Below are 27916 nucleotides of genomic sequence, written 5' to 3' on the forward strand. Positions count from 1 at the left end.
CACCACTGACTTCCTGCTACCCAGTTCTCCGCCCCACTGATGACAGACGTTAGTGACTTGTTGTATACTTTCAGAAAGATTCACGCATTTCACATTCTTAACCCCACCTTTAAAAAAAAACCCCAGGGCTTCCCTGGTGGCGCAGTGGTTGAGAATCTGCCTGCCAATGCAGAGGACACGGGTTCGAGCCCTGGTCTGGGAGGATCCCACATGCCGCGGAGCAACTGGGCCCGTGAGCCACAACTACTGAGCCTGCGTGTCTGGAGCCTGTGCTCCGCAACAAGAGAGGCCGCGATAGTGAGAGGCCCGCACACCGCGATGAGGAGTGGCCCCCACTTGCCGCAACTAGAAAAAGCCCTCGCACAGAAATGAAGACCCAACACAGCCATAAATAAATAAATTAATAAATAAATAAAATTTTAAAAAACCAAACAAACCCATACATATAAAAGGTCTCCTACCACACACTTAGTTCTTATTTTTCTTTACTTAACAATACGTCTTGAAGATTGTTACATGTCAGTATAGTACTTTCTAGTTCTTTTTCATGACTTCAGAGTTTATCAGTGCATGGATGGAGCATAATCTATTCAACCGGTCCCTACTGATGACTACTGGGCTGTTTACAATAACTTGCTATTGTAAACAATGTTGCCTTGCACATGAACCATTTTGCCTATGTGGGAGCATATTTATGGAGTAAATTCCAAGGAGCATGATTAGTAGGTCAAAAGTATGTGCACTGCTAGTATACGCTGCCAAACTGCCTCCTTAGAGGCTGACCGATTCACATTCCTGCCAGCAAGGTAGCTTCAGGATTTCTAAATATAGCAAAGCTACCTAATTTTCCTGAGAGAAAAATATTATCAGAATTAATGAAAATGCGTATTTTTTAGAATGTGGCTTTATGGTTTCAATTATACACAGGGCAGAGCAATTCTTTTTATAAAAGCTATACTTATTCATTCATTGCTGGCAGGCAAACATTGATGCTAAAGTCTCTCCTGCTAAACTGGGCTAACATTTCCCTTTGCACTGTTAATTTGCTTAATAGAGCAAACTTTTCTTCCCTCCAGAAGCCTAGGTAAACTTCTGTTTTGAGCATTTGCCATAATTGTTGCTTTACTGATATGGTTACAACAAGTTCTTTAAAGAAAAAAACCTGTGCAAACAGTGCTTTAGTCTGGTCCCTCTTTACCTCAGCCCTCATGGGGAGGACATACTGAATGTGAACAGGAAAGACAGTGCAGCTGGAAATGACGGCTGCCCGTTCACTCCCCTGCCCGCCGCATCCCCACCCCCGGAAGAGCTGCTGTCCGGACTGCTTGAAGTCAGAGACAGCAACTGGACAGTGGCTGCTAATGGGTCTGGCCACTGTGCTTCTCAAGCCCAGCATCCAGGTGCCACTTGTTCCCAGGCCTTTGCAGCACGCTGTGTCCAGGTTGCAAACACGGCCTGGCTCTTGGAGGCACACTGGCCAGCTGCACTCTCTCTTCCTGATTCTATGGGGCACTGAGGCCCAGCCATTTCTCTTCTGATTTTTTACTGTTGGCTCGCTTGCTTTTTACAATTTAGGGGACAGTAGGTGGGAAGGAGCAAAAGGCCCTACTTGAGCCCATCCCTCGAGCTCTAAACGTAGCCAGGGGACTGAGCACTGGCACAGCTTTCTACACAGAGATGTTTTCACTTCTGTTCTGCTCTCTTCTTAGATATAGTTCTCTTTGGGTCTCACAGAAGAGGTCAGTGGTGACTTCAGGGGAAGGATATCGACATTCCTGGTTCCTGGCTCTAATACCATCAAAATAGCACCAAAATCCCCATTCAATATCAAAATGAATAAGCTATTTTTTTCTACCATCAAGTTGCAGTAATCCTTCAACCCTTATTCTACCCCAGCTGAAATACTCAATTCGTCTCTCCAAAAAGATGTATCAGCCACACCATAAAAATAACAGTCACCACCACCACTGTCATCATCATTGTCTCTTCTCACAAAGTCATTCCAAGTACACAAAGAAGTGAGGAAGACTTTCTTCCTTCCCTTGCTGGGTCCCAGTGTCCCAGCAGGTTAGGTTAGGTTAGGTTAGGAACCAGGAAAAGGCTAGATCAGTACTTTCAATTCTTCTCTTAATGCTTAGCCCCTCAACCTACTTCTGCTTTCAACTATCCATCCCATGAACTCCTACTGGAAACCTGTCACCTCTTCAAAATCCAACCACAATCTTCACTCAGTTCAAGTCCACAATGCTCTTACTCAACCATGAGCCCTCCTGGGGGCCAGGATTTTCCTCTCATCCTGAACCCTACACTCAGCTACTTCAAACCATCCTTTTGGCAGGGGTCTCCTTTTCCCCTAATCACTGACACCAATCCCCGCCCCTACAGTACAGTCACCCTCATAATTGGCTTCGTCTATTCCTGCTCCCAGGCAATGAAGACTACTGTGGAAGAAGCCATAAATACACAAGGCAGCTACTTTCAGCTTCATTCTTTTCACAGAAGGTTCTCAGCCCTCTGGCTTCACTGCATCTCTAGCTGAGTTTCACTTTAAACCTGAGATCCTATTTACTTCCGTGGAATCTCTTTATTTCCTCCTATGACCTAGCTTCTGCCTCACAATCTTCAGAAGCTCCTGACACAAAGAGCCCCAACACCTGGTGCCTGTCACACCCAAGGCATTCAAACTGGTCAGGCCCTTCCATCCGGTCCTCTCGTCTCTGGCTCCTGTGAGCCTGTGCAACTGGGGCTCTCCCACCCATTTTCTGATCAGTCAGTCTGCTCTCAGGCTTCCCCCTTCCACGAGACTCAGTCCTGTCTCTAAAAGCACGGCCTCTAGCTTGAAGGGAACTTTCCCTCCTAAGATAATGTGGTATATCTGGCATTTGACTGTATGTCAGATATTTGTCTAAAAAGGTGAGAACAACACATCCCTCAAAAAATACCCCCTGCCTTGACTCCCACTCCAGAAGAGCCCTTAGAGATCACTAGTGTGAGACACTGGATTTGACAGACAAGGACCCCTCTGGGGAAAGGTTTCCAGGGCCTGCCCACGGTCACTGCCTGTTGGCAGAGCCAAGGACCACTGCTGTCTCCAGAGACTCCAGTGCTCCTGCCATAACATCACCCTACTGTGGGCTGGGCTGGCTCCACGGTCCAAGTCAGAGGGTCATGGGATGCAACTTCCACAGTCCATCTTGCCTTCCCAGTGGCATCCTTAAGGTTCAAAAGGAGACTATAAATTAGGATGGTATCAGGATGAGGTGAGGAAACCCTTTTCCTCCTCCTGACATGCTATTCAGGAAACCATCAAGACCATCACAGACTCTGATGACCCAGTTAGAGGGAAGGAAAAGCTGAGGCAACTGGTTACAGGTTAGCTGATCAGAGGGTCGAAGCTGCAGACCCTGGTGATAAATATAAAGCCCAATTTTCTCTATGTGGTTGCTACATCAAGAAGGACCCTTTCTACGCACAGCCATTTGCTTTAGCCCTCTGCTTCGGAAAGCCTGTGGGTGCTCACGCTAGGATGGGAGAGTACGCATCCACTGCTCTCCATGCTCCAGGTAATACCCACAATCGACTTTCTCCAACTGGAAAATCAGGGGCTCAGAGAACATCACCTCTTAAGTTTCATATGGCCCTAAAGTCTAAGGCTTTAAATTCTGTGTTACCTGGGGAGCAGCCTGGAGGTAGATGAAGCCATGTAATCTGAGCCGGCTGGCAAACTCCTGCAGGAGAAAATAATGCCAGTCCTGATAGATATGCCATTCGATGTCACTGAGGGAACCATTTTCAAAAAGAGTCTTTGCAAAGATATACCTGGTTGGAAATGTAAGTAGGATGGGGAGAGGGGAGGAGAATGGGAAATGGAATGAAAGGCCAAAGAATGAGAGAAGCAAAAAAAAAAAATTATCGATAACCAACTCGTTCCATGTCTGTCCAAACCACTTAACCTTTCTAGCGCCTCATCAATCTTTTTTTTTCTTTTTCTTTTTAAATTGAAGTATAGTTGACACTTAACCTTTCTAGTTCCTCACCCATCTTTAAGAAATCTGAATTCTTCACCTATGTCTCTCCCTCCTTGCTCAACACTAAGATGAGAATAGAATTTAGACTTTAGAGGCCGAAATCACAGCTCTCTGGATGGATTAATCCACTGGAAGAAAAGGGACACTGAAAGAGAATATCATTGGTCACTAACAATTTTCCCTGCTGGAAACCAGTCAAAACATATAGCAAATGGTGCATGTAAACTCAAACTTGCATGTAAACTCAAACTTTTAAGATTTCTTTATTATTACTGCAAGTAAACCCCCAAACAAAAAGCCAATCTAGTATAAAGCACCCACCACTTTTAATTTAAAGACTCAAGCCTTCTGAGTCTCCAGGCTACTAAGCCATCCTTTTGTCTACTTGAGAAGTAGAGCAGGAACTGTATTTAAGTGGTGTCACCTATGGAGCAGTAAATGCACTTCCTACTAACTGCAGTATTACCAAGAAAGCAGACTCTCCTCCAAAGCAAGCACATATAAGCTCTTGCTTCCTCTGCTTCTGAGCTTCTAATCCAGATACAAGAAAGCTAAATCTAAAAATCAAACTAGTTTTGCCCCTTGCTTACTTCCATAACTAAAGGAGCATCTGGTGAATAGGAAATAAGAGTTAACTAGAAACCATCATTTCAGGAAGGTCAGTTCTGCTTTCAAACCTCAGGCATCTTGATACAAAACACAATTTTACATCCTGAACAATGAACTCCAGTTTCTAAGGCAACGCTCAGCAACTGGCTACTTCTCGGAAAACGAAATTCAGAATCCTTATCTATGAATGGCTCAGGGAAGTATACACCGCAAGGCTGCGAGTGTTGCAATAAGAGAATGGCTTGCAGAGTCACACTCCCGCGTCCGGCCTGGCTTCAAAATTCACTAGCTGTGTCACCAGGGGCAAGACATCAAACTCTCAGCCTGCTTCTTCCTCTGTACAAAGATAACAGTTGAACCTAACTCATAGAGTTGTGAGGACTGTACATAATACTTACAAGGTGCTTACAAGAGCGACTGGCACATAGTACTCGAGACACCTTAGCTGTCACTGTAACTACTTCATCGTTAGGCTATGAAGGCACTAATCTGGGAGCTCCAGAAGTCAACTCTTCCAGTCTGGAATGGCTTAGCTACAGCCTAGCTGAAGGCAACAAAGAAAAGAGGCGAATTTCTAATTCAGTATCTGAAAAATGTTTTCAGCTTCTTCACAGGTAACATGGAAATTAAGATCTTATAAAGAGAAAGTAAATATCTGTTAATAAGTCCTAAAGGGCCCTCGCCTTTTTTTGAAGAGGAGCACTTCTTTATTTCTCCAAAGCTGGTGGTGAAGGGGCAAGAGGGCATAAGAGGCCGTGGTGCTGAGTGCTGAGGGGAGGGACCCCTGGAGGCCGAATGCAGGGGCCGCAGGGAAGCAGCAGCTCACGGACCCAGGCGTAAAGGTCTCTGCTCGAAAACCACACGCTCGCTCTTTCCTTCGACTCAAACAGCAGAGATTTAGACTTCTCCCTCCCCGTCATCCACTCTCCCAAACAAGCCACGTTCCTCCTTTGGAACACATATAACACACAGGAGCACACGTGCAGTCACAGAGTTCCCTGTTAGACTAAGGTCACCGTGAAGGCAGGGACTGGGTCTGCTCTGCTTACTGCTGCTGTCCAGGGCCTAAACACAGGCGGCATTCCACAAATCTGTGCTGAGCAAACGAATAAATGAATAAATGCTTAAAGGAGTGGAAGTCGTAAGATCTTGTACCTTCTAAACAAAGTATTTCTATTTCTAAGGGGTCTCTCCCATGTCTATCTCACTAAAGGGCGGAAATCAAAAGACTGATGGTTGGGACTTCCCTGGCGGTCAAGTGGTTAAGACTCGGAGCTTCCACTGCAGGGGACACGGGTTTGATCCCTGGTCAGGGAATTAAGATCCCACATGCTGCACAGCGAGGCCAAAAAAAAAAAGACGGTGAATATGTTTCCAAGCAGGTAGTAATATGTAATTCATCTTCCTAATTCAAGAGGCATGGCTTGGGAGAGGGGAAAGGAAAATAGGTAGTAGTATATCCAACAGTTGAAAAAGAACTAAAATCTATAGCCCAACCATTTATAATTCACATATTTTGCTTTTATAAAGAGTAGGCTCTCTCCTGGGGTCCACAGAGAAGGAATGCCTAGTCTATAGGATTTGTTTTACATATCTTGAATGATTTTTAATGTTTAAAGTAATGTTTAAGTAATGTTTAAAAAAAAAAAATCACAATACATTTACAAATGTATCCTTATTTTTTTCCCTCCAGGAGGCTTTATGGGAGCACTAAGGAGCAGAGCTAGTTTTTCTATGGAATTAAATGGGTAACCAATCTAGTGTCTTCAGAAGTGAATGGACAATAAAAATGCAACATTTTGCATTTTGATAACTCAAGGGGCTTAAGATAGACCATCATGCTTTAAGCCACCATTTCACACTGACAGAGGTCACTCACAGCCTTCAGATAAAAAACCCTCAGTGATGTCCAGATTAAGGCACCCTCAATTCATCTTCAAATGGCTTATACACAAGTCACAGGCTGGTTTTGTGGCAGAACCAGGAATTCCAGAGCATAGATGGACTAGCTCCTCTAGAACAGATGGGCTGAATTCCCAAGCTATCTGCTAGCTTTCATTAAAAGTGACTCCCCATCTCACTCCCTCAGGTGGTCAGGACGATGCTCTTCCCCTGACCTGTAAGAGATTGGATGTCTCTTACAGACTCTGGCCAACAATAAGCCCTGCCACACAACAAAGGGTCAAAAAAGGTTAAATCCAAGACAGAAGCCAATTTTACAAATCTGCTATTTCTACTCAGAAATCCTTTCTTGAAGAATAAAAAAAAAAGGATAAATTTAGTTCTCCTATCATTTTAGGAACACATTTTAATTCCGACTGCTTTTTTCTTCCAGGTGATAACCAACCACTGATTCATTTGGTTTGCTAGAACATATGCTGCTACTTAAGTGTCTATTCTGTGCCTTCTAGCAATGTAATGGTTATACTAGGTAGCTACCCGCCTGCTTCTATGCTAGAAAAGAATAAGGAAACATAATCAGTGCCAATGTGAGAAATTAAATGCATTCAGATTATGAAAAACACAATCTCCTTTCTTGACATATATAGTAACTGTGAAATTATAAGTCTGAACAAATCTGTATAGTGTTGTCTTTAAAAAGACAATTTTTTCAAGTATAATTTTCAATGACAAGAGCAGTGCAGAGTCTGAGCAAGAGGAGAAAACATGCAGCGCTAAGCACAGAGCTTGTGACTGGTGGAGGGCTCAGGGTCTTACCTGTCGCTGTATACAGACCTCTCAAAGATCTGTACTGCCTTCTTGGCCTCTAAGAGTTTCTCAGGGAAGGGCTCCAACTGTACTTTCAGGCGGCTCATAAAAGAAAATGTCTGGAATGTGTAGCACCATCGTGCTGGCTCCTGGTACATCATATCCAGCAAGTTTCCGAGACTGGGGGCAGTGCAGGCCTAGAGGTAAATTATGAAAGAGGAGAATTTCCTAGAAGGCATATTTACTTCGCAGTGTTTACCACCCTCCTACCCACCCCCCAACAAGTGTAATAATCAATGAGAGACACAATTACAAAAGTTTCCTTCCACTAAAAAGATATAATCACATCCCTCAGCTTAGTCAAAGCTACATAATCAAGGAAGAGATTTTCCTACCTTACTAGACAAGAATCTGACAGAGGGAGATGACATGCCACCTTCAGCATATCAAAGAACAGCAGAGGAAGAACCACCCATAGAATTAGCACAGTCGCTGATTGGTGGGTTTGTGGAGCGTGTTGGAGGAGGACTTAACAATCAACAACCATCTGAAACTCTACCTGGAATCAGATATTTCCACTGTAACACTATGTTGCTTCTCTTTTGAGCTTCCATTTGTGGCTGTTTCTTTCTAAAACTTCAACCCAGACAAGAAAGTAACTGATTATTTGAAAATCCAACCAACCAAACCGAGTTCTCTCTCTCTTATAGCAAGGCTACAGTTTGTTAAACAAACAAATGAACAAACAAAACCCTCCTCCTCGATTCTAGACACTCTATGAAAGGCATGTGAAGACCCACTTACTCAGCATGTGCAGGCGGGAACGTGTGTAAGACACTCAGGAACCCTGGATTCTTTCCTGGGCTCTGCCACTGACTCAATGCAAAAGTGAGTTTTGTGAAAAGCACTCTGATCTGCGTTCATTCAGTCACGATGAACTGAAGGCCTGTGTGGATAAGACGCTACGTGAGCTAGGTGCTGTAAGGGGTACAGAAGACAAAACTAAGATTTATCTCAATGTTCACTGTGCTACGTTATCTCATTTAATCTTCAAAACAGCATCATGAGGTAGGTACTACTGTTATGCCCATTTTCTCGAGGAGAACATCCACTCAGAAAGGTTAAGGAACTTACTTGTCCAAAGTTTCATGGTAAGTGTAGAATGGGGACTCAAACCTGGCTTCCTCTAACTTCTTCATTCTAATACTTCTCCATATAAAGGCGAGCAAGACATGGTTCCCAAACTCAAGTAGCTCATAATGCATACGGAAAGGGGGTGACAAAGATATGGAGAGCTAGACTATAAAGCAGAACATACAACAAAGGGGTGATCACGGTATGGTGGAGGGAATCTGAGAAAGTTTCTGGAAAAAAGTGGCATTAAGTTGGGAAGTAAATGATACATGGAATCTCCACAGATGGAAATGGGGATTAAGAAGAAAGTATTTCAGGTAGAGACAAAAACACACGGGGTCGGGGGAAAGGTTAGACAACCACAAGTGGTCCAGTTTGGCTAAATATCACCCCTGGATTCCAAAGAGGGGTCCTATGCTTTGGAAGGCTTCAGCAGAGTATGTGTGTAGAGCAGAGTGGATTACAAAACAACTTCCCTCCTTTCAATCCTGCAACCTACAAACACAAACCAGCCTCACAAATGGCCCCTGGCTGAGAGCTGGAGGTTGAAGCAGGAGGACAAATTTGAATCTACTCGAGTCTCTGGTGGTGTCACCAGAGACTGTAGGGAGCCCATGGTTACAGCATAGTTCTGAGACTGCAAGCAAGCCTGCTGAGTGGAGTAGGGCACTGTGATGGCAGATGCACTAGGTTGACTGGGTGGGGGATTCTACCGGCAGGCTTTGGGTTACCAAAGGGAGCCTGTTCCAGAATAAAAAACTGTACAGAGGCCTACACAATTTCTGAAGAACCTATCTCAGCTACAGAACGTATGCAAATATCCCTTCAAACATATAAACAACAGAGGGACAATCATTGGATATAAAAATATCCAGCAATTCAGAAGGAGTGGACCCATCCATGTGTTCAGGACAAGCAGCCTCTCAGGAGACAGAGCTATTGCCACAAACAGGAGAAAACAAAAAAATCTCAATGGGACTCGAGACTGCCACATTGATAAGAACAGGCTATCATAAAAAAGGAACAACGGACTTCCCTGGCAGTCCAGTGGTTAAGACTCTGCGCTTCCACTGCAGGGGGCATGGGTTTGATCCCTGGTGGGGGAACTAAGATCCCACATGCAGCGTGGCGTGGCCAGAAAAAGAACAAACAAAACGGAGCAATATGAAAAGAACATTCTTAGAGGAGAAAAATGCAATTGCCAAAACAAAACTCCCAATGACGATAGTAACGAGCAGACTGTAAACTGCAGTAAACCTAATTAGTGAATATCATACAGAATATCAACTCAAGAAATTTCCCCTAAACTAAGAGAAAAGAAGCAGAAAATTATGAAAGAAATAAAAAGAAATACAGTTTAGGAGATCCAATATACATTGTTATATAGTGGTAGGGTATTTTTTGTTTTTTCTTTCGTTTCTCTGGAAAGGTACATCAAGATGTAATGTCACTTGTGTCCTACCTGACAGCAGTGAATACAATTTTGTATCAAACAACTTTTCAAACAAAGGCTAAAATGATGTGCAACTTCACAGTACCCATACCTCAGACAAAGCTACCTAACCAAAGCAAACGATTTTCCTTCTCATGAGATAAGAGTCCAATATAGAATGGTGAAATGCCACCCCCAGTAAAAAGAAGAGATCAGCAGAGGAAGACCACTACTCATAAGGTCTCCTTCTCATCAAATTTCACCATCACTGAGAATCACTGTCTAGTAGAAACATGACATATCTCTAGGTATTTTAGAACAGAAAGGAAGTTTAAAACCATGCTACAACTAGGAGTTATAGTCAGGGGGAACTGATCAGATGAAAAAGAAGCCAAAATCAAAGAAAAAAATTAAAGAAAATCTCTGAAGATGTGAGACTTTCCACCAGAGAAATTCACTAAGTACCAGAAAGGATTTAATGTAGAAATGTAGATTTACATATACAGCTTTCACACACACACACACACACACACACACACACACACCCAGACCTATCTGAGCAAGATGTCAATAATTCATGAAAGCAAAACAAAACAAAAACCTAAGGAGGGGGGAAAACATTAGTTACTTATTAAAAAAAAAAAAAAAGATCAGAACCATATAACACTTCCCTACAACAGAAACTAAAGACATTTTAAGACAAGCAATCACTCAGAAATTATAACAACCACATTCTGAAAAAAAAAAAAAATCCTCTAAAATATATTTCAACCAATTGAAAAATGAATCAAAATAAAGAATTAAGAAATGGGAAGAAGTAATAAGAAGACAGTGGTCAGTGAATGACCAGTAGAACAGTTAAGTATAAAGTAATTATTATTAATGTGGTTAAGAAGTTTACTGCCAATTTCTATAGTTAAAAGAGAAATTTCAGGGAATTTCCTGGTGGTCCAGTGGTTAGGACTTGGTACTTTCACTGCTGGGACCCAGGTTCAATCCCTGGTCGGGAAACTAAGATCCCACAAGCGTTGTGGTGTGGCCAGAAAAAAAAAAAAAAAAAAGAGAGAGAGAGAGAGAGAAATTTCACTATGTAAAAACATTCTGGATCTATAAAATTATAGATTTCTATACCTGGGGGATGGAGTCTGGAGAAGAAAGTAATAAAAAAAGTAGTAAAATTTATTTTTTTCTTTCATAGAGACCCCATTAACATTGATAAATAGGTTTAAACATTTATATATATATATTTTATTGAAGTATAGTTGTTTTACAATATTATATTAGTTTCAGGTGTACAGCATAGTGATTCTGTATTTTTGCAGATTATACTCCATTATAGTTTATTACAAGATAATGGCTATAATTCTCTGTGCTGTACAGTATACCCTTGTTGCCTCATCTATTTTATACATGGTAGTTTATACCTGTTAATCCTACATCCCTAATTTGTTCCTCCCCCTTCCCTCTCTCCTTTGGTAACCACAAGTTTGTTTTCTATATCTGTGAGTCTTAAACATGTATATTTTTAATTTAAACGTTTCCACTAGTGGAGTAAAAATAGTAAAATTTCCATATGAATGAAGGGGAGAAAAATGAAAGAAATATTCAAATACAGCAAAAAGGAAAAAAAAGAGATGAAAGCACAAAATAAGGTGGCAGGAATAAATTAAACATAATCATGATAAATGAGAAAAATTCCCAGGAACGGCAAACCCTAAGATTGGGTAAAAGCTAAAAATCCTGTTCATAAGTGAAACGCCTAAAACAAGATGACATACATTAGCTGAAAGTAGAGGGGCGGCAAAATCCACCAGGTAGATGCAAATAAAACGAACGCAGATGAGGCAAAGCTGTATTAAGAAAAAAAAAGCACTGGGACTTCCCTGGTGGTCCAGTGGTTAAGACTCCACGTTCCCAATGCAGGGGGCCCAGGTTCGATCCCTGGTCATGGAACTAGATTCCGCATGCCGCCAACAAGAGCCCGCATGCCAAATAAATTAATTAAATTAAATTTTTAAAAAAGCATTAAATGCTACAAGACTACTAAAGCAATAAAGACTCCACACAAAAGTCATGAACCTTTTTACATGGAATAATAAAGCACTGAAATACAAAAATATAAAGTCAATTAAAAATACAAGGAGAAATAGACAAAACACAATAAAAGCACAAAACTTTACTACACTTCTCTCAGAATTTAATAAAAACAGTAGACTCTCAAAATAAGAACTTGGAGGATAAGACTCTTAATCATTATTTTTTTTCACATATCTGAAACTGGGATACATCTTATAATGCTTACTAAATATAACAGACATTTTAATTATTCCTTAGAAGTGTCACTAAATTGATAATGTCTTATAATCAATGACATCTTGGAATTTATAAAATATGTCACATCAAACTACATATACCTTACAGATAATACATATTCTTCTTAAAAGTCCATGGCACACTTATCAAAATTGATCATACATAGTCAATGAAGAAAATCTCAGTAAGTTTCCTCAATGAGAAACTGTATAAGCCACATTGATCATAACAAAATAAACTTAGAATTAACAAAATAATAAACATACAAAATCTACTCAGAATACATAAAACACTAAAAATAAATCTTAGGCAAAAAATAAATTAAAACTACAATTACAAACTCTTTAGAAATTTCAGCTGAATTCTCATATGTCGAAATCTAGAAGACAGGGCCAAAGCTTATCCCATGAAAAAAATTTCCTGTTGCAAATGCTTTTATTATTAAGGCAGAAAAAAGGGAAAAATACACAAATTAAACATTCACACTAAAGAGCTTTAAAAATGCAAAGAAATTCTGAGAAATAAATAAATTTAAAAGCAAAAATCAATGAATTAGAATGCAAGCCCCAATAGAATTAAAAATTAAAATCCATTAATTGGGTCTTTTAAAAAAGGACAAATAAACAGACAATCATCTATCAAACCTATTCCTCCCAAAATATTCACACAGATAAGCAACATCAGACAAAAGACACAAAAACTCTTGATACAGAAGAATTTAAAGTATAAAAGAATACAAGTACTAATTTTACATTATTAAATTTGAAAATCTCAATAAAAGGGCAATTTTCTAGAAAACAAAATTATCAAAACTGATTAAAAACCCTGAATAATAACTGAGGAAGAAACAGTTGTCTAATAACTATTCCCCCCAAACAGCACTGAATCCATGTAATTTTAAAACTGATTTCTATCATACCTTCAAGGAATAGATAAGTTCTATGCTAAAAATGATACAAAGCTTCCAATTCATTTTCATAACCCTGATGGTAAAACCTGTCAAAAACTGTACACACAAATAGAATACCAATTAAATTTATTAATACATGCAAAATTCCAAACATATTAGCAAATTACTGCAACAGTACACCATGACCAAAAGGGTTTATTCTAGGAATGTGAGGATGACATCATTATCCAATCTATGACTAAAACTAAGAGATTAAAAAGGAAGAAAGAAAGAAAAATCCCATGGTTATCTCACTAGATGCTAAAAAAGGCTTTTGATGAAAACTCAACATCTGTTACTGATAAAAACAGTTAATATCCTAGTAATAGAAGTACCTCCTCCACATGGTCTATTGAAATGAATGACAAGCACAGAACTTAACAATGATACATTAGAGGTACTTTCACTAAAGACAGAAAAGATAAAAGTGACTACCATCACTGCTATTATTCAATATTGTTCTGGAACTTCTATCCAACAAAAGAAAACAGAAATGAGGTTTGGATACTGGAAAACTCTTACAAATGATTTGTATTTAGAGAAAACTATTATTTTCTAAAACCTCAAGCAAATAAAGCAAAAAAAAAATTAATGTGAGAATTAAGTCACACAAGACATAACAACAACCAACTGCTTTTCTTTCAAACAGCAATAACCAGTTTGAAAAAGATGATGGGAAAACAGATCCCAGTCACAATAACAACAAAATATATAACCACTCAGGAATAAACTAAACAAGACTATTACTGGGAATTCAGATAACAACTTGGGGAAAATCAGACTCCTGTAACTTTTAAAGTCACACAAAGAATAAAATCTTAAAAGCAAGAGAAAGAAAAACAAGTGCCTGTTTTTATAATCTTGGGCTGTAAGAGGTCTTTTTAAACTTTCACATCAAAGGCAGTAACTATGAAGAAAACAATAGATTTGACCACATAAAAACTTAAAAGTATTATATTGCAAAATACATCATACAGAAAAGGAAAGGAAAAATGACAAACTGGGGAGAGTATCGACAATATATGACAGAGTTAAGATATTTTTTTTAACATCTATACTGGAGGATAATTGCTTTACAATGGTGTGTTAGTTTCTGCTATATAACAAAGTTATACATATACATATATCCCCATATCTCTTCCCTCTTGCATCTCCCTCCCTCCCTATCCCACCCCTCTAGGTGGTCACAAAGCACCGAGCTGATCTCCCTGTGTTATGCGGCTGCTTCCCACTAGCTATCTATTTTACATTTGGTAGTGTATATATGTCCATGCCACTCTCTCACTTTGTCCCAGCTTATCCTTCCCCCTCCCCATATCCTCAAGTCCATTCTCTAGTAAGTCTGCGTCTTTATTCCCGTCTTGCTCCTAGGTTCTTCATGACCTTCTTTTTTTTTTTTTCTTAGATTCCATATATATGTGTTAGCATATGGTATTTGTTTTTCTTTCTGACTTACTTCACTCTGTATGACAGACTCTAGGTCCATCCACCTCACTACAAATAACTCAATTTCGTTTCTTTTTATGGCTGAGTAAAAACTGTATATGTATATATGTGCCACATCTTCTTTATCCATTCATCTGTTGATGGACATTTAGGTTGCTTCCATGTCCTGGCTATTGTAAATAGAGCTGCAATGAACATCGTGGTATGTGACTCTTTTTGAATTATGGTTTTCTCAGGGTATATGCCCTGTAGTGGGATTGCTGGGTCGTATGGTAGTTCTATTTTTAGTTTTTTAAGGAACCTCCAGACTGTTCTCCATAGTGGCTGTATCAATTTACATTCCCACCAACAGTGCAAGAGGGTTCCCTTTTCTCTACACCCTCTCCAGCATTTATTGTTTCTAGATTTTTTGATGATGGCCATTCTGACCTGTGTGAGATGATATCTCATTGTAGTTTTGATTTGCCTTTCTCTAATGATTAATGATGTTGAGCATTCTTTCATGTGTTTGTTGGCAATCTGTATACCTTCTTTGGAGAAATGTCTATTTAGGTCTTCTGCCCATTTTTGGATTGGGTTGTTTGTTTTTTTGATATTGAGCTGCACGAGCTGCTTGTAAATTTTGGAGATTAATCTTTTGTCAGTTGCTTCATTTGCAAATATTTTCTCCCATTCTGAGGGTTGTCTTTTGGTCTTGTTTATGGTTTCCTTTGCTGTGCAAAAGCTTTGAAGTTTCATTAGGTCCCATTTGTTTATTTGTGTTTTTATTTCCATTTCTCTAGGAGGTGGGTCAAAAGGGATCTTGCTGTGATTTATGTCATAGAGTGTTCTGCCTATGTTTTCCTCTAAGAGTTTGATAGTGTGTGGCCTTACATTTAGGTCTTTAATCCATTTTGAGTTTATTTTTGTGTATGGTGTTAAGGAGTGTTCTAATTTCATTCTTTTACATGTAGCTCTTTTGTCTCCTTACGTAGGTTTATTCCTAGATATCTTATTCTTTTTGTTGCAATGGTAAATGGGAGTGTTTTCTTAATTTCACTTTCAGATTTTTCATCATTGGTGTATAGGAATGCAAGAGATTTCTGTGCATTAATTTTGTATCCTGCTACTTTACCAAATTCATTGATTAGGTCTAGTAGTTTTCTGGTAGCATCTTCAGGATTCTCTATGTATAGTATCATGTCTCCTGAAAACAGTGACAGCTTTACTTCTTCTTTTCCAATTTGGATTCCTTTTATTTCTTTTTCTTCCCTGATTGCTGTGGCTAAAACTTCCAAAACTATGTTGAATAATAGTGGTGAGAGTGGGCAACCTTGTCTTGTTCCTGATCTTAGTGGAAATGGTTTCAGTTCTTCACCATTGAGGACGATGTTGGCTGTGGGTTTGTCATATATGGCCTTTATTATGTTGAGGTAAGTTCCCTCTATGCCTACTTTCTGGAGGGTTTTTATCATAAATGGGTGTTGAATTTTGTCAAAAGCTTTCTCTGCATCTATTGAGATGATCATATGGTTTTTCTCCTTCAATTTGTTAATATGGTGTATCACATTGATTGATTTGCATATATTGAAGAATCCTTGCATTCCTGGGGTAAACCCCACTTGATCATGGTGTATGATCTTTTTAATGTGCTGTTGGATTCTGTTTGCTAGTATTTTGTTGAGGATTTTTATATCTATGTTCATCAGTGATATTGGCCTGTAGTTTTCTTTCTTTGTGACATCTTTGTCTGGTTTTGGTATCAGGGTGATGGTGGCCTTGTAGAATGAGTTTGGAAGTGTTCCTCCCTCTGCTATATTTTGGAAGAGTTTGAGAAGGATAGGTGTTAGCTCTTCTCTAAATGTTTTTTTCTTTTTTCTTTTTTTAAAAAGACACATTTATTCAGCGTCATGATCAGACTATTACATTTAGCAATCAACAGCATGGGTGCAAAAAAAAAAAAATCTACATTAAAACCCTTTGTTGGAATGCTTTACACTTTCCACAGTCCTCGAGTTTTTTTGCCCATACACATGAGTATTGTCTAAAACATGTCTTCTTTGTAGCAGCTAGGCCCTGCCACCACTGTGCTTGGCTGAGTTCACAAATCTGTTGTAACCTGTAGCTCCCCTGTCACTTCTCTGGCTCTCCTCTCCTGCTAAGCTTTGTTTCCTGGCAGTAAGCAAAACCTTCTGCCACTGCCACAGCTACTGCTGCTGCTGGAACCACCATAGCCACCTTGGTTTCAGGGTTTGGCAAAGTATTGGCCTCCACCACCATAGGGGCCAGAACTTCTGCCTCCAAAGTTTCCTCCTTTCATGGGTCCAAAATTTGAAGATTGATTGTTGTAACTGTCAAAATCACTGTAGCTTCCACCACCTCCAAAATTGCTTCCATCATTACCAAATCCATTATAGCCATCACCACTGCCACCATATCCACCACCACTACGGCTGCCACCAAAGCCACCTCGACCACTGACGTTTCCTCCACGACCAAAGCTGTCATTCCCACCAAAACCACCTCCACGACCACCACCAAAGTTTCCAGAACCACTTCAACCTCTTTGGCTGGATGAGGCACTAGCCATCTCTTGCTTAGATAGGGCTTTCCTTACTTCACAGTTGTGGCCATTCACAGTGTGGTATTTCTGAATGACAATCTTGTCTACAGAGTCATGGTCATCAAAGGTTACAAAAGCAAAGCCTCTCTTTTTGCCACTGCCTCGATCAGTCATGATTTCAATCACTTCAATTTTCCCATACTGTTCAAAATAATCTCTTAGATGATGTTCTTCAGTGTCTTCTTTAATGCCACCAACAAAAATCTTTTTCACGGTTAAGTGGGCACCAGGTCTTGGAGAATCTTCTCTTGAGACGGCCCTCTTTGCTTCCACAACTCTTCCATCCACCTTGTGTGGCCTTGCATTCATGGCCGCATCCACCTCCTCCACAGTGGCATATGTGACAAACCCGAAGGCTGTGGAGTGTTTGGTGTTTGGATCCCTCATTACCACACAATCTGTGAGCGTTTCCCACTGCTCAAAATGGCTCCTCAGACTCTCATCGGTTGTTTCAAAGCTCAAACCTCTGATGAAGAGCTTCCACAGCTGTTTGGGCTCTTTGGGTGACTCTGACTTAGAAATGACGGCAGTGGAGTCGGGGGGAGACGTCAACGATGCTTACTTGGCAGCGTCCACGGGCAGAAAGCTCTCTAAATGTTTGATAGAATTCGCCTGTGAAGCCATCTGGTCCTGGGCTTTTGTTTGTTGGAAGATTTTTAATCACAGTTTCAATTTCAGTGCTTGTGATTGGTCTGTTCATATTTTCTATTTCTTCCTGGTTCAGTCTCGGAAGGTTGTGCATTTCTAAGAATTTGTCCATTTCTTCCAGGTTGTCCATTTTATTGGCATATAGTTGCTTGTAGTAATCTCTCATGATCCTTTGTATTTCTGCAGTGTCAGTTGTTACTCCTCCTTTTTCCTTTCTAACTCTATTGATTTGAGTCTTTTCCCTTTTTTTCTTGATGAGTCTGGCTAATGGTTTATCAATTTTGTTTACCTTCTCAAAGAACCAGCTTTTAGTTTTACTGATCTTTGCTATCGTTTCCTTCATTTCTTTTTCATTTATTTCTGATCTGAACTTTATGATTTCTTTCCTTCTACTAACTTTGGGGTTTTTTTGTTCTTCTTTCTCTAATTGCTTTAGGTGTAAGGTTAGGTTGTTTATTTGAGATGTTTCTTGTTTCTTAAGGTAGGATTGTATTGCTATAAACTTCCCTCTTAGAACTGCTTTTGCTGCATCCCATAGGTTTTGGGTCGCCGTGTTTTCATTGTCATCTGTTTCTACGTATTTTTTAATTTCCTCTTTGATTTCTTCAGTGATCTCTTGGTTATTAAGTAGTGTATTGTTTAGCCTCCATGTGTCTGTATTTTTTACAGATTTTTTCCTGTAATTGATGTCTAAGATATTTAACATACGAGTTCTTATGAAGCCATTACAAAAACCTGAAGATCTCAATAGAGGAAAAAAAAAAAAAAGCAAGAGGTTTGAATAGGCAATTCACTAAAGAATACTAATAAATGGCCAATAAACATTAAAAAGTTGTTCAATTCGCTGGTAATCAAAGAAATGTAAAATAAAATAACACACCATTCATTTTCTTGCCTCTCAAATCAGAAGGGATGAAAAAAAAAAATAACACCCAGTGTTGCTGAAAATATGAGAAAAATAGTACAACTTTTCTGAAGGAAAATTTTTTAAAATGTAGCAAAAGTCTCAACAAAACATGTTGTTTTTGGACATCAGAATTCCAGTTCTAGATTACCCTCAAAATTAGCTATTAAAAAGAAAAAAGATATAGCTACAAAAATATTCATCATTGTGACATTGTTTATAATAGGGAGAAATTAGAAAACTAAGTATTCAAAATAAAAGACTGAATAACTAAATGACAGTATACCATATTATGCAGTATACAGCAACCATTAAAATGACATTACCTTGTAAAGGTAAAAGGAAGAAGACCTTGTAAAACAAGTGACACGCAAGAGACAATCACTATTTTTGTTTTAAAAGAGGAAATGTATATATGTTCTATACATTTATATGTGTATGTAAATATATACATTTTCTCCTTTGTAGATAGAAATCTAAAAGGACAAAAATGTTAACTGTTTTACCTCTGGATAATGGGATTATGGGAGTATTAGTTATCTAACTTTTGACAAAATTTAGTGGTTTAAACAAAAAACATTCATTAAATCCATTTCTGTTGGAAAGGAATTTGGGACACAGCTTAGCTGGGTGGTTCTGCCTCAAGGTTTTCCATGAGATTTCAGTCATGACATTGGCTGAGGCTACAGTCATCTGAAGACCTGACTGGGGATTGAAGGATCTGTTTCTAAAACTCACTCACAAAGCTGCTGGCAGGAGGACTCAGTTCCTTGCTGCGTGGGCCTCTTCACAGACAAGTATGCTGCATTATATGGCAGCTGGCAACACCAGAGCCAAATGATCAAGACAGAACAAGATGGAAGATACAATGTCTTTTATGACCTACCATAAAAAGTCACACACTGTTAAACCTGCTACATTGTATTCATTAGAAGCAAGTCACTAAGTCCAGGTCACACTCAAGGGGAGAATTAAGGTCCACTTCTTGAAGGAAAGAGTATCAAACGATTTGTGGATATATTTTTAAATCCCTGAAACAGGTGACCTGTGGCATACTCAGAAAAAGATAATTTATTTTCTAAATGGAAAAGTTAATTTCACAAATACACACACACATGCACACATATACATATACACATACGGGGGCAGTTTAAAAAACAAATATCCTCAATAAGTATTTTATGTGTCTGCCAAAAAAGGTAACACAATCCTAAGTTGGAATAACACATAAATGGCATCCAGAACAAGTTCTATGATATTCTATACCATTTAGACTACATCCAGAATGTCCTGTTCAGCTCTGAGTACCACTCTTACTAAAATCTAGGTGGAAAACTAACAAACTGGAGCACACCTCCTAGACAAAGTTACTTCAGCATGAGAAATAGTCTGGAGGAAAATGGTATTTGGTTTCAAAGAGAGAAGACTTGAGGGGGAGAAAAAGCAGGCAAATCATTGCCTTAGAAATGTATGAAGGGTTGCCATGTGGAAAAGTTAAGAGACTTAACAGGCAGAATTTGAACCAATGAGTCAGAGTCACAGGTATGCTAAGTGGCTCATACAAGAACTTTCTAACAATAGGTTGTAAAAACAAGAATGAGGCACTCAGTGAATGTTCCCAGGACTGCAGGAGTCTGTGGAGACTGAGGCATGGTGCTGCTACTCCCTCAGCTACCTCTAGGGTTCACGTCCAAATTGGTTCTTCCCTACTCACACTGATGCGGCTGGAGGATTGGTGTTCTCCCAAAGCAACATACCTGACACTAGGGTTTAAGCCACGAGGCATACATGGAATGTACAGCGCTTGGGATAGCATTGTACATAGTATGCACTGTACATAAACGTTAGCTATTGTTTCTGCACTGACTCAAAATGTGACAAGATGCTCTCTAAAGTCCCTTTCAATTTCTAAGACTTCATCAATAAGTTAAAATCATTATAATTAACTACTAATCCTTATGGTCAGTTTCAGTAATATACTTAAAGGCAGGAATGACAAAATTAATCTTCAAAGCCAGGATGGCTGGACATGCTTTGGGAAACCACAAAGAACAGAGACAGTCACTTATATAGACATGTAAAAACCATGAAAATCAAAACTAAACATATTCAAACAAGTCATATCCTCTCTGGTGTACATGGTCTGCTTTAGGCAATGAAGGTGTTGATATTTTAAAAAGGAGATTCAAACTGGACTACTTCACCTACTCAGAGCAAATTAGATTATTACAATTAGTTTATTCACCTATGCCTGCCAACTACCCACCACAACTGAAAACTTACGTTTTGGGTGCCAGCAGCCTGGACAGTCTGCCATGTTGCTACAGGTTCCGTAGCTACGTGCCACTCTGGGTAAGTTTTCGTGAGTAACTTCACAAAGGTGGATTTTCCCACAGCTGCAATGCAAACAGCATGTATTGGGAATGCATCTCAAATCAGGGTTGCAGGAGAAGGCTGCTACTAAACTCTGTCACAAATGCCCAACTCAAGGGAACAAGTCCCAGTTTTTCCAATCTCAAAACTCAGCAGCCACACCACTGTCAGACTAACCAGAGTCACCATAATGAATGCAGGTAACAGGGAGGAAAAATACCCTTAAGATTTGATTTGTAATTTTAATGTCCCAACCTCTCAGAGGAAAAGAGTATTTAATAACAGTTAAAAATGGAATAGACTCTCAAAAGTAGATGAAATCAGCTACATGTGTTGTAAAGCTTGAATCGCACAGTCCTATTTATTCGGTGACAGTATAAAAATTACAAGTTTTTCAAGATAGAAAATGAAGACAATGACCCTCATTCATTCAACAAATCTAACCAATATTCAGGGAGTGCTATTATGTGCTCAGACTGTCCGGCACTGGAGGTACAATGGTAAACAAAACACAGGATGGATTTTGCCCTCACAGAGCTTGTACGAGAGACAGATACCAAATAAACACATGAGTAACTAATAACAAATTGTATTAAGTGCTAGGAAAGAAAAATGCAGGATGGCTCTAATGTAGCTCAGGAGATCAAGGAAGGTTCCTCTGAAAAGTGTTACCTGAGGTGAGACCTGAAAGACGAGGACTGGTCAGGCCAAGAGTGGGGGAAAGGTTGGGAAAAGAGAAAAACGGTGCACAAGAAGACAGAAGAGGAATCCGTGCCCTTGAAGTGACAGTGTGGTCAAACGAGGGAGAAGAATGGCTCAAAATGAGTGTGGAGAGGCTGGTAGGCAGGCCAGGGCCAGGTCACATGGGGCCCTGTACCATGGTAAAAAGTTTGAATTCTATTCTAAGGGCAATGGGATATCAGTGATGATGGGTTTTAAGCAGGGAAATGACCATGTCATTTTTTTTTTTTTTTTTTTTGGAGAGAGGGTCTTTATTTATTTTTAAACATCTTTATTGAAGTATAATTGCCTTACAATGGTGTGTTAGCTTCTGCTTTATAACAAAGTGAATCAGTTATACATATACAATATGTTCCCATTTCTCTTCCCTCTTGCATCTCCCTCCCTCCCACCCTCCCCATCCCACCCCTCTAGGTGGTCACAAAGCACCGAGCTGATATCCCTGTGCTATGCGGCTGCTTCCCACTAGCTATCTATTTTACATTTGGTAGTGGATATATGTCCATGACACTCTCTTACCCTGTCACATCTCACCCCACCATGTCATTTTTAAAAGACCATCTCATTTTTAAAAGACCACTCCACCTGCTGTTGCACTGATGTAGAATTAGACAGACCAGTTAGAAGATAATAGTAGCTTCAACCAAGGAGAGAGCAGAAGAGGTGGAAAGTAGTGATTGCTTTGAGAAATATTTTGGAGATGAAATTAACCTAGTACCACGACATTCAAGTTCTCTTTTCCCATTTACACCAACATCTAGCCCATACCTTCCTGAATTCCAGACTCACTATCTAGGAGCCCTCCAGACATTTCCACTTGGATGTCCTACAGACAACTCAAAGTCAATATATTCCGTAAATGAACTCATCATCTTCCCCACCAAACTGAGCTTTCTCCCATATCCCAGCCTCAGGGTAAGACAGCACTATCCACTCAGTCAGGACTTCTTCCTTCTCTGCCAAACCTCAAGTGGCCACCAACTGCTTCTGAACCTGCCTTCTAAAATTTCCACATCTGTCCTTTTCTCTCTATTCCCACCTCCTGCTCAAGACCAGGCTTTCATTTCTTGCCTCTCCAACTCTGGCCTTGCCCTCTTCAATCCATCATTCATACTGCGGCCACACTAAACACAAAGTAACACTGCTTAAAATCCTCTGGCAGCTCCCTATTGCCTTCACAACAAAATTCAAACCCTTTAGCATGGCCTATAAAACACATCAAAATCTGGCCCTTGCATAGACCTCTCTGCCTCACTTCCCTTCAGGCATCCTGAGCTCCCACTGGACCAAACTCTTTGCAACTCTAATCATGCTCTAATCTGTCTGCTGCAAATGTGACTTTGCATATGCTTTCTCGTCACCTGGCCAACTCCTACTCAATCTTCAGATTCTGCTCAGATACACCTCCTGTGTGAAGGCTTTCAGGACCCTGATGCCTCTAAGTTGGATTAGCTCCTTTGTGCTTGGCCTGGCAATCTGGGTAAGACCCCATCACTGCCACTGTAATTCTGTTTCTCTAGGTAGAAGATGGGGTCCCTTCAGGGCAGGAACCAAAGCCCAGACTAATGACCTAGCTGAATGAATAAAACATGTAATACATTATTAATTCCAGTTCCCTACGAAACCCACATTTGTTAAAAATCAAAACATGAACCATAACAATGTGCTTGGAGCTCAATCTCCCCTATGAGAGATGATCTTTCTCAAGTGAGTTCTACCCTTAGGAGGAACCCAAATGGAAGGAAGAGGAGGAAGGGGGAGGCACCCTTCAAGTCAATTCTATCAGCCACTCATGGTTACTGATCAGGAGCAAAGAGACATCTCAGCAGAAGAGCCCACACATCTGATATCTGACATTTATTACACACCACTCCAACTCCTCTCTGAACACACAGGGTAAAGAACAAACACATAAATCTGTACATCTTGTACAGTCACGCTCATCTCTGAGTCCCACCTCCACCCAACTCCTGTGTGCCTTTGCACATGTGCTCAGCCTCTGCACATGTGCTCAGCCTCTGCTCCTCCCACACTTCAGTGAACAAATGCCTTCCCCTGCTCTGCTCAGCCTGTGTCTAAATCCCTTCCCGCACTAAGCATAAGGCCCACCTCTTCCGCAAAGTTCAGGACATCTCCAGCTCACACCAAATTCCTACCACCTTGGGCAGTTCAATCAAACAAGCAATATTTATTAACTGCCTCTGATACATTTAGCATTTAATTGTTTTGTTTCATGAGCCTCAATTTTGGTTTCCTAACAGGATCTGAATCTCTGAGGTTGGATCCCAGGAATCCACATTTTTAAAGCATGCCCCAAGTGATCGTGATGCAGACTTATACTGGAGATTGCTATCTAGAACAATCTGATCACAATCAACAGAGGTGGTTTTTTAAAAATACGGGTTCCAAAACCACATCCCAGACTACTAAATAAAACCCTTTGGACTTGTCATGGAGTGCCCAACAGAGTTGCAGGAATTACAAATTGGTTGAATTTGTTTATTATCAGATACCTACCTGTCCTGAATAGTCCCTACTTTAAAATATTTGGCACAGATAGTCAATATTTAGATTGCAGGTTGGTGATTAAGCCTAAAACATGGTCTCTGGCTATGGGTTGAAAAATTATTTTAATTAATATGAAAAGATGAAGGTAACTGGTTTGTTAGATGGGTGGGGTTGAATGGTTGTTAGAATTACTTAAATTTTTTAAAAGTTAAAAACAACTACCCAAGGAACGATTGCAGATGGAAAGGAAGGGCCCTGAGGGTTAGGGCGTGCCAACTTCACCTCTGAGATCAGACACTATTAGTTCACCCAAGGGCAGTCAGTACTCTGAGAAACCGACTTATGCCATTTAAACACACAAAACCCGGAATGCCAATAAATGAGATGTAATGGGAAATATACAGTTCCAATTACTGGAACAGTCACACCAGGGCAACACCCCCACCTTGCACACCAGTCCCCATTCCAAAGCTTTTGGAAATCCAGTTTAGCAATGAGACTCCAGAGTTTCAGCAAAGAATGACAGTAAATGGTGGTGGAAGGTCCTAGGAGCTTTGCCATCCATGATGCTGTAGGGCTTGGAGAGCCTGGGTAATTTTCCATAGGGCGGCATTTCTTAAACTGCATTCCAAGGGAACTCAGCTGTGCCAGGCACCACCCACAGATATGGAATAATTATTTTAAAAAATAATTCAAAATTATGTATTTATATTAAACCTAGACATAACTTTTTTAAGGCTATGATATCTGACTGTAATAGTTTTTGTCTTCCTTTTAAGAAGTTTTGTATTTTTTTTAAGACAAATGTTTTAAAGTATTCCCAGGGGCCTCGTAAGAATGGCGTTCTCTGGTTTTCCACTGGCCTCCTCCTAGTGAGCAGACCATCTGTATGCACCAAAGTCTCTCTTCTTCAGGCAACACTGGGCCAACTGACAAATGCCTCCTTCTGGCCTCTATGCTGAGCACTAGCCTCTTTTGATATCATTATCTCAGACTTATCACAATTAAGTTAGATCCCGGCTTAACTGTTCTCTTTCAATATACTTTTTAATATCATGAAATTTGGGAGGTATCAGATGTCATAAGCAGCACTAAACCTTCCTTTAGGGCCTTGGCTATCATTGTACTTTATTATGTGTGCCATGAGTTGAGAAAGGGTGGGAGGTACTTTGTTAGAGTACATTATATCCACATGTTGATTTTTATTAGCACCAGGATCGTCATTCCACAAGCTGGACCAAAGAGTTCTGTTGTTAACATTCATCTCTTCCTAAATAATAGTTCTTTTCTCCCACAAATTTTTCTATAAACTACAATGCCTGTTATAGCTACATTATACTAAAACCTAGCAGTAAGATAATAGTATCTGATGTAACACTCAAAATGATGTATAATTTTAAATTTAATATAGTTGTAGTTCATGGCAGCCTCTTAAATATACCATCATCTTCAGGCATTTTCTTCTGAACAAGATGTAAAACCCTGTACCAAAAAGCAAACAAAAGCAGTAAATATAAAGCTGCCTATCTTTAAACAAAAAAATTCTTCCAAAGAAAATTTAAAGCCTTTATTTCAGGAACTACATTTGATGCTGCATTCATTCATTCAACCAACAGATGTTTACAGAGTAGCCACTAATGGTGGGTAATATAACTAAAATGATGAAGTGAGCTGAGATGCTGCCCTCAGGGAACTTATATCGAGGCTAAGCACCCAGGATCAAATAGGCTCTGAGCTTAAAAGCATTCTGGGAAAAAAAAATCACTCAGCTGACTTAAAAGAAACTTGATATATTTCAGCCCTGATTACTTTTATCTTCTTTTCATGAGAAAAAAAAAATTTTTTTTTTTAAAAAAAGTTCCTCACAGCTTCCAGAGTACAACTCAAACTTCTGTGTTTAGCACGAGACCCTTGCTGATCTGGAATGCCCTCACCACCTCTGCCCACCAGTTGATTCATCCTTTCACTGTCGCCTTCTCAGTGAGGTCTCCTTGAACTCTCTCCAGCTCCACTTTATCCTTGGGCAGAGTTAATTACTGCCTGCTCTGGTCTACAGAGGCATCACACTGTAATTATTTGTTGACTCACCACTCTCTCCAGATAGACTGGGAGCTCACTTTCTGAAGACAGGGACTAACCTTATTTCCTTTGCATCCTGAGTATCTGGTCAGTTGCTAAGAATGGAGATGGGTGGATGGAATGAGGTGAATAACAGAAACAGAGAATCCAACTTATTCCAAACATTGTATATTGGATACAATGTTTGGATTAAATAGGTCTTTTTTCCCCTAGGATTCTTGCCCAAATGTTTATACTTAATGAAAGTAAAAGATGACATTAGTGATGTTAAATCACTAATTTTGAATGCTGGAGGATATGTTATTAAGGGAAGCTCTCCACTGCTTTGCATACAAGTCTCTAGATGGCAAAAGTGAGGTTTCTTCTCTGTTGGGTCTTTGAAAAATCAAAATGAAAAAAACAAAAACAAAAACAAAATAAAACAAAACAAAGTGAGACTAGTCTGAGTTGACTCACTGACAGTATTTTCTGCGGCGATCGTTTCTTCAATTTAGGTTGGTAATCATAAAATAACTGGCTTTGGAAGGCGATAATACACTTTAGTGATGAACACACTTAATAGATAGGCTAGGTATTTTATTTTTTAGATTTTAAGGGATTCTAGGTTCCAAGCTTTTGACTCTTAATCACACATGGCATACGGCTCATAACACAGGCTAGATGCCATTACTTGCTACTTCACTGATTCATTTCCCTTACATGCTGCTATCTGCACCCACAGGATCAGATTAAGATTTAGAGCAGCAGGACTACAAGAAAAGCACATCTAACTCTATGATAAACATATCTAACTTCAGCTGGGACAGGGGTTCACCTTCCCCTGTTCAGGTTTCCTGAATGGATACTCTCATTTGGGGGGGATGCCACCTGTGGTTAGAGAACAAGATAACTATTTGATGTGATAGTAAAAGCAGTTTACCGTATTTCCTCTGTGGACACCAATGACTAACTTCCACATGGATATCACAGCACAGGATTCAAGCATCTGGTAAACACTGAATGAGTACAATGGGCCAGGTGTTGGTTAGGTGCTGGTGACACAAAGATGAACAAGACACTACGTGGCTAACCCAGGGAAGGTACTGCAGGTGCAGACAATCTCAACAGAACTCAAGTGCTTGCAGCAGTTGAGGGTACAAAATGTTATGTGAGCACACAAAGGAGGGGGTGCACCATTCTGTCCGGGGAGAGTCATCACAGTGTGTGGGGTGATGGAGAATAATAGGAGACAAAACTAGAAAGAGCCAGATTGAGGTCCCCCAGTCCACTTCTCATTAGTCACATTTTCTTTAGGCAACTGCATTCACTTCCAAGGTTTCAACAACTACCCCCACAAGTCAACAACTTCCATAGCTGAGATCTCAGCTCCAATCTGTCTCTTCACTGCAGGCACTTACCCTAATCTACCTCAGAACATCTATCACTGTTTGTCTCAGAGGCA

General features: G+C 40.0%; 1 protein-coding gene and 1 pseudogene across 14 annotated transcripts in view; both read right to left on the reverse strand.

The window, feature by feature from the left end:
- The window catches only part of DGUOK (deoxyguanosine kinase), a 36124-nt gene that overhangs the window by 3704 nt on the left and 4504 nt on the right, over window positions 1–27916 (reverse strand). For 6 of the 13 annotated variants that reach the window (XR_014234731.1, XM_082356625.1, XM_082356621.1 and 3 more), the window contains exons 2-4: window positions 21058–21170; window positions 7356–7543; window positions 3672–3819 (exon numbers count right to left, since the gene is read on the reverse strand). Coding sequence is in view for 12 of the 13 variants with exons in the window: in XM_082356625.1 (XP_082212751.1) it covers window positions 3672–3819; window positions 7356–7543; window positions 21058–21170 (449 nt within the window). In the remaining variant the exon portion in view is untranslated. Of the gene's footprint in view, window positions 1–3671; window positions 3820–7355; window positions 7544–8150; window positions 8276–21057; window positions 21171–27916 lie in introns of those variants that run through there. The other 7 variants (XM_082356629.1, XM_082356626.1, XM_082356627.1 and 4 more) reach the window with 4 other exon arrangements.
- Window positions 16609–18026, reverse strand: LOC309611789 (heterogeneous nuclear ribonucleoprotein A1 pseudogene; annotated as a pseudogene). Its single transcript has one exon. The product of its transcript is annotated as a heterogeneous nuclear ribonucleoprotein A1 pseudogene (transcript).

This window comes from Balaenoptera borealis, assembly GCF_965194805.1.
Source record: "Balaenoptera borealis genome assembly, chromosome: 15".
NCBI classification, from domain to species: Eukaryota; Metazoa; Chordata; class Mammalia; order Artiodactyla; family Balaenopteridae; genus Balaenoptera; species Balaenoptera borealis.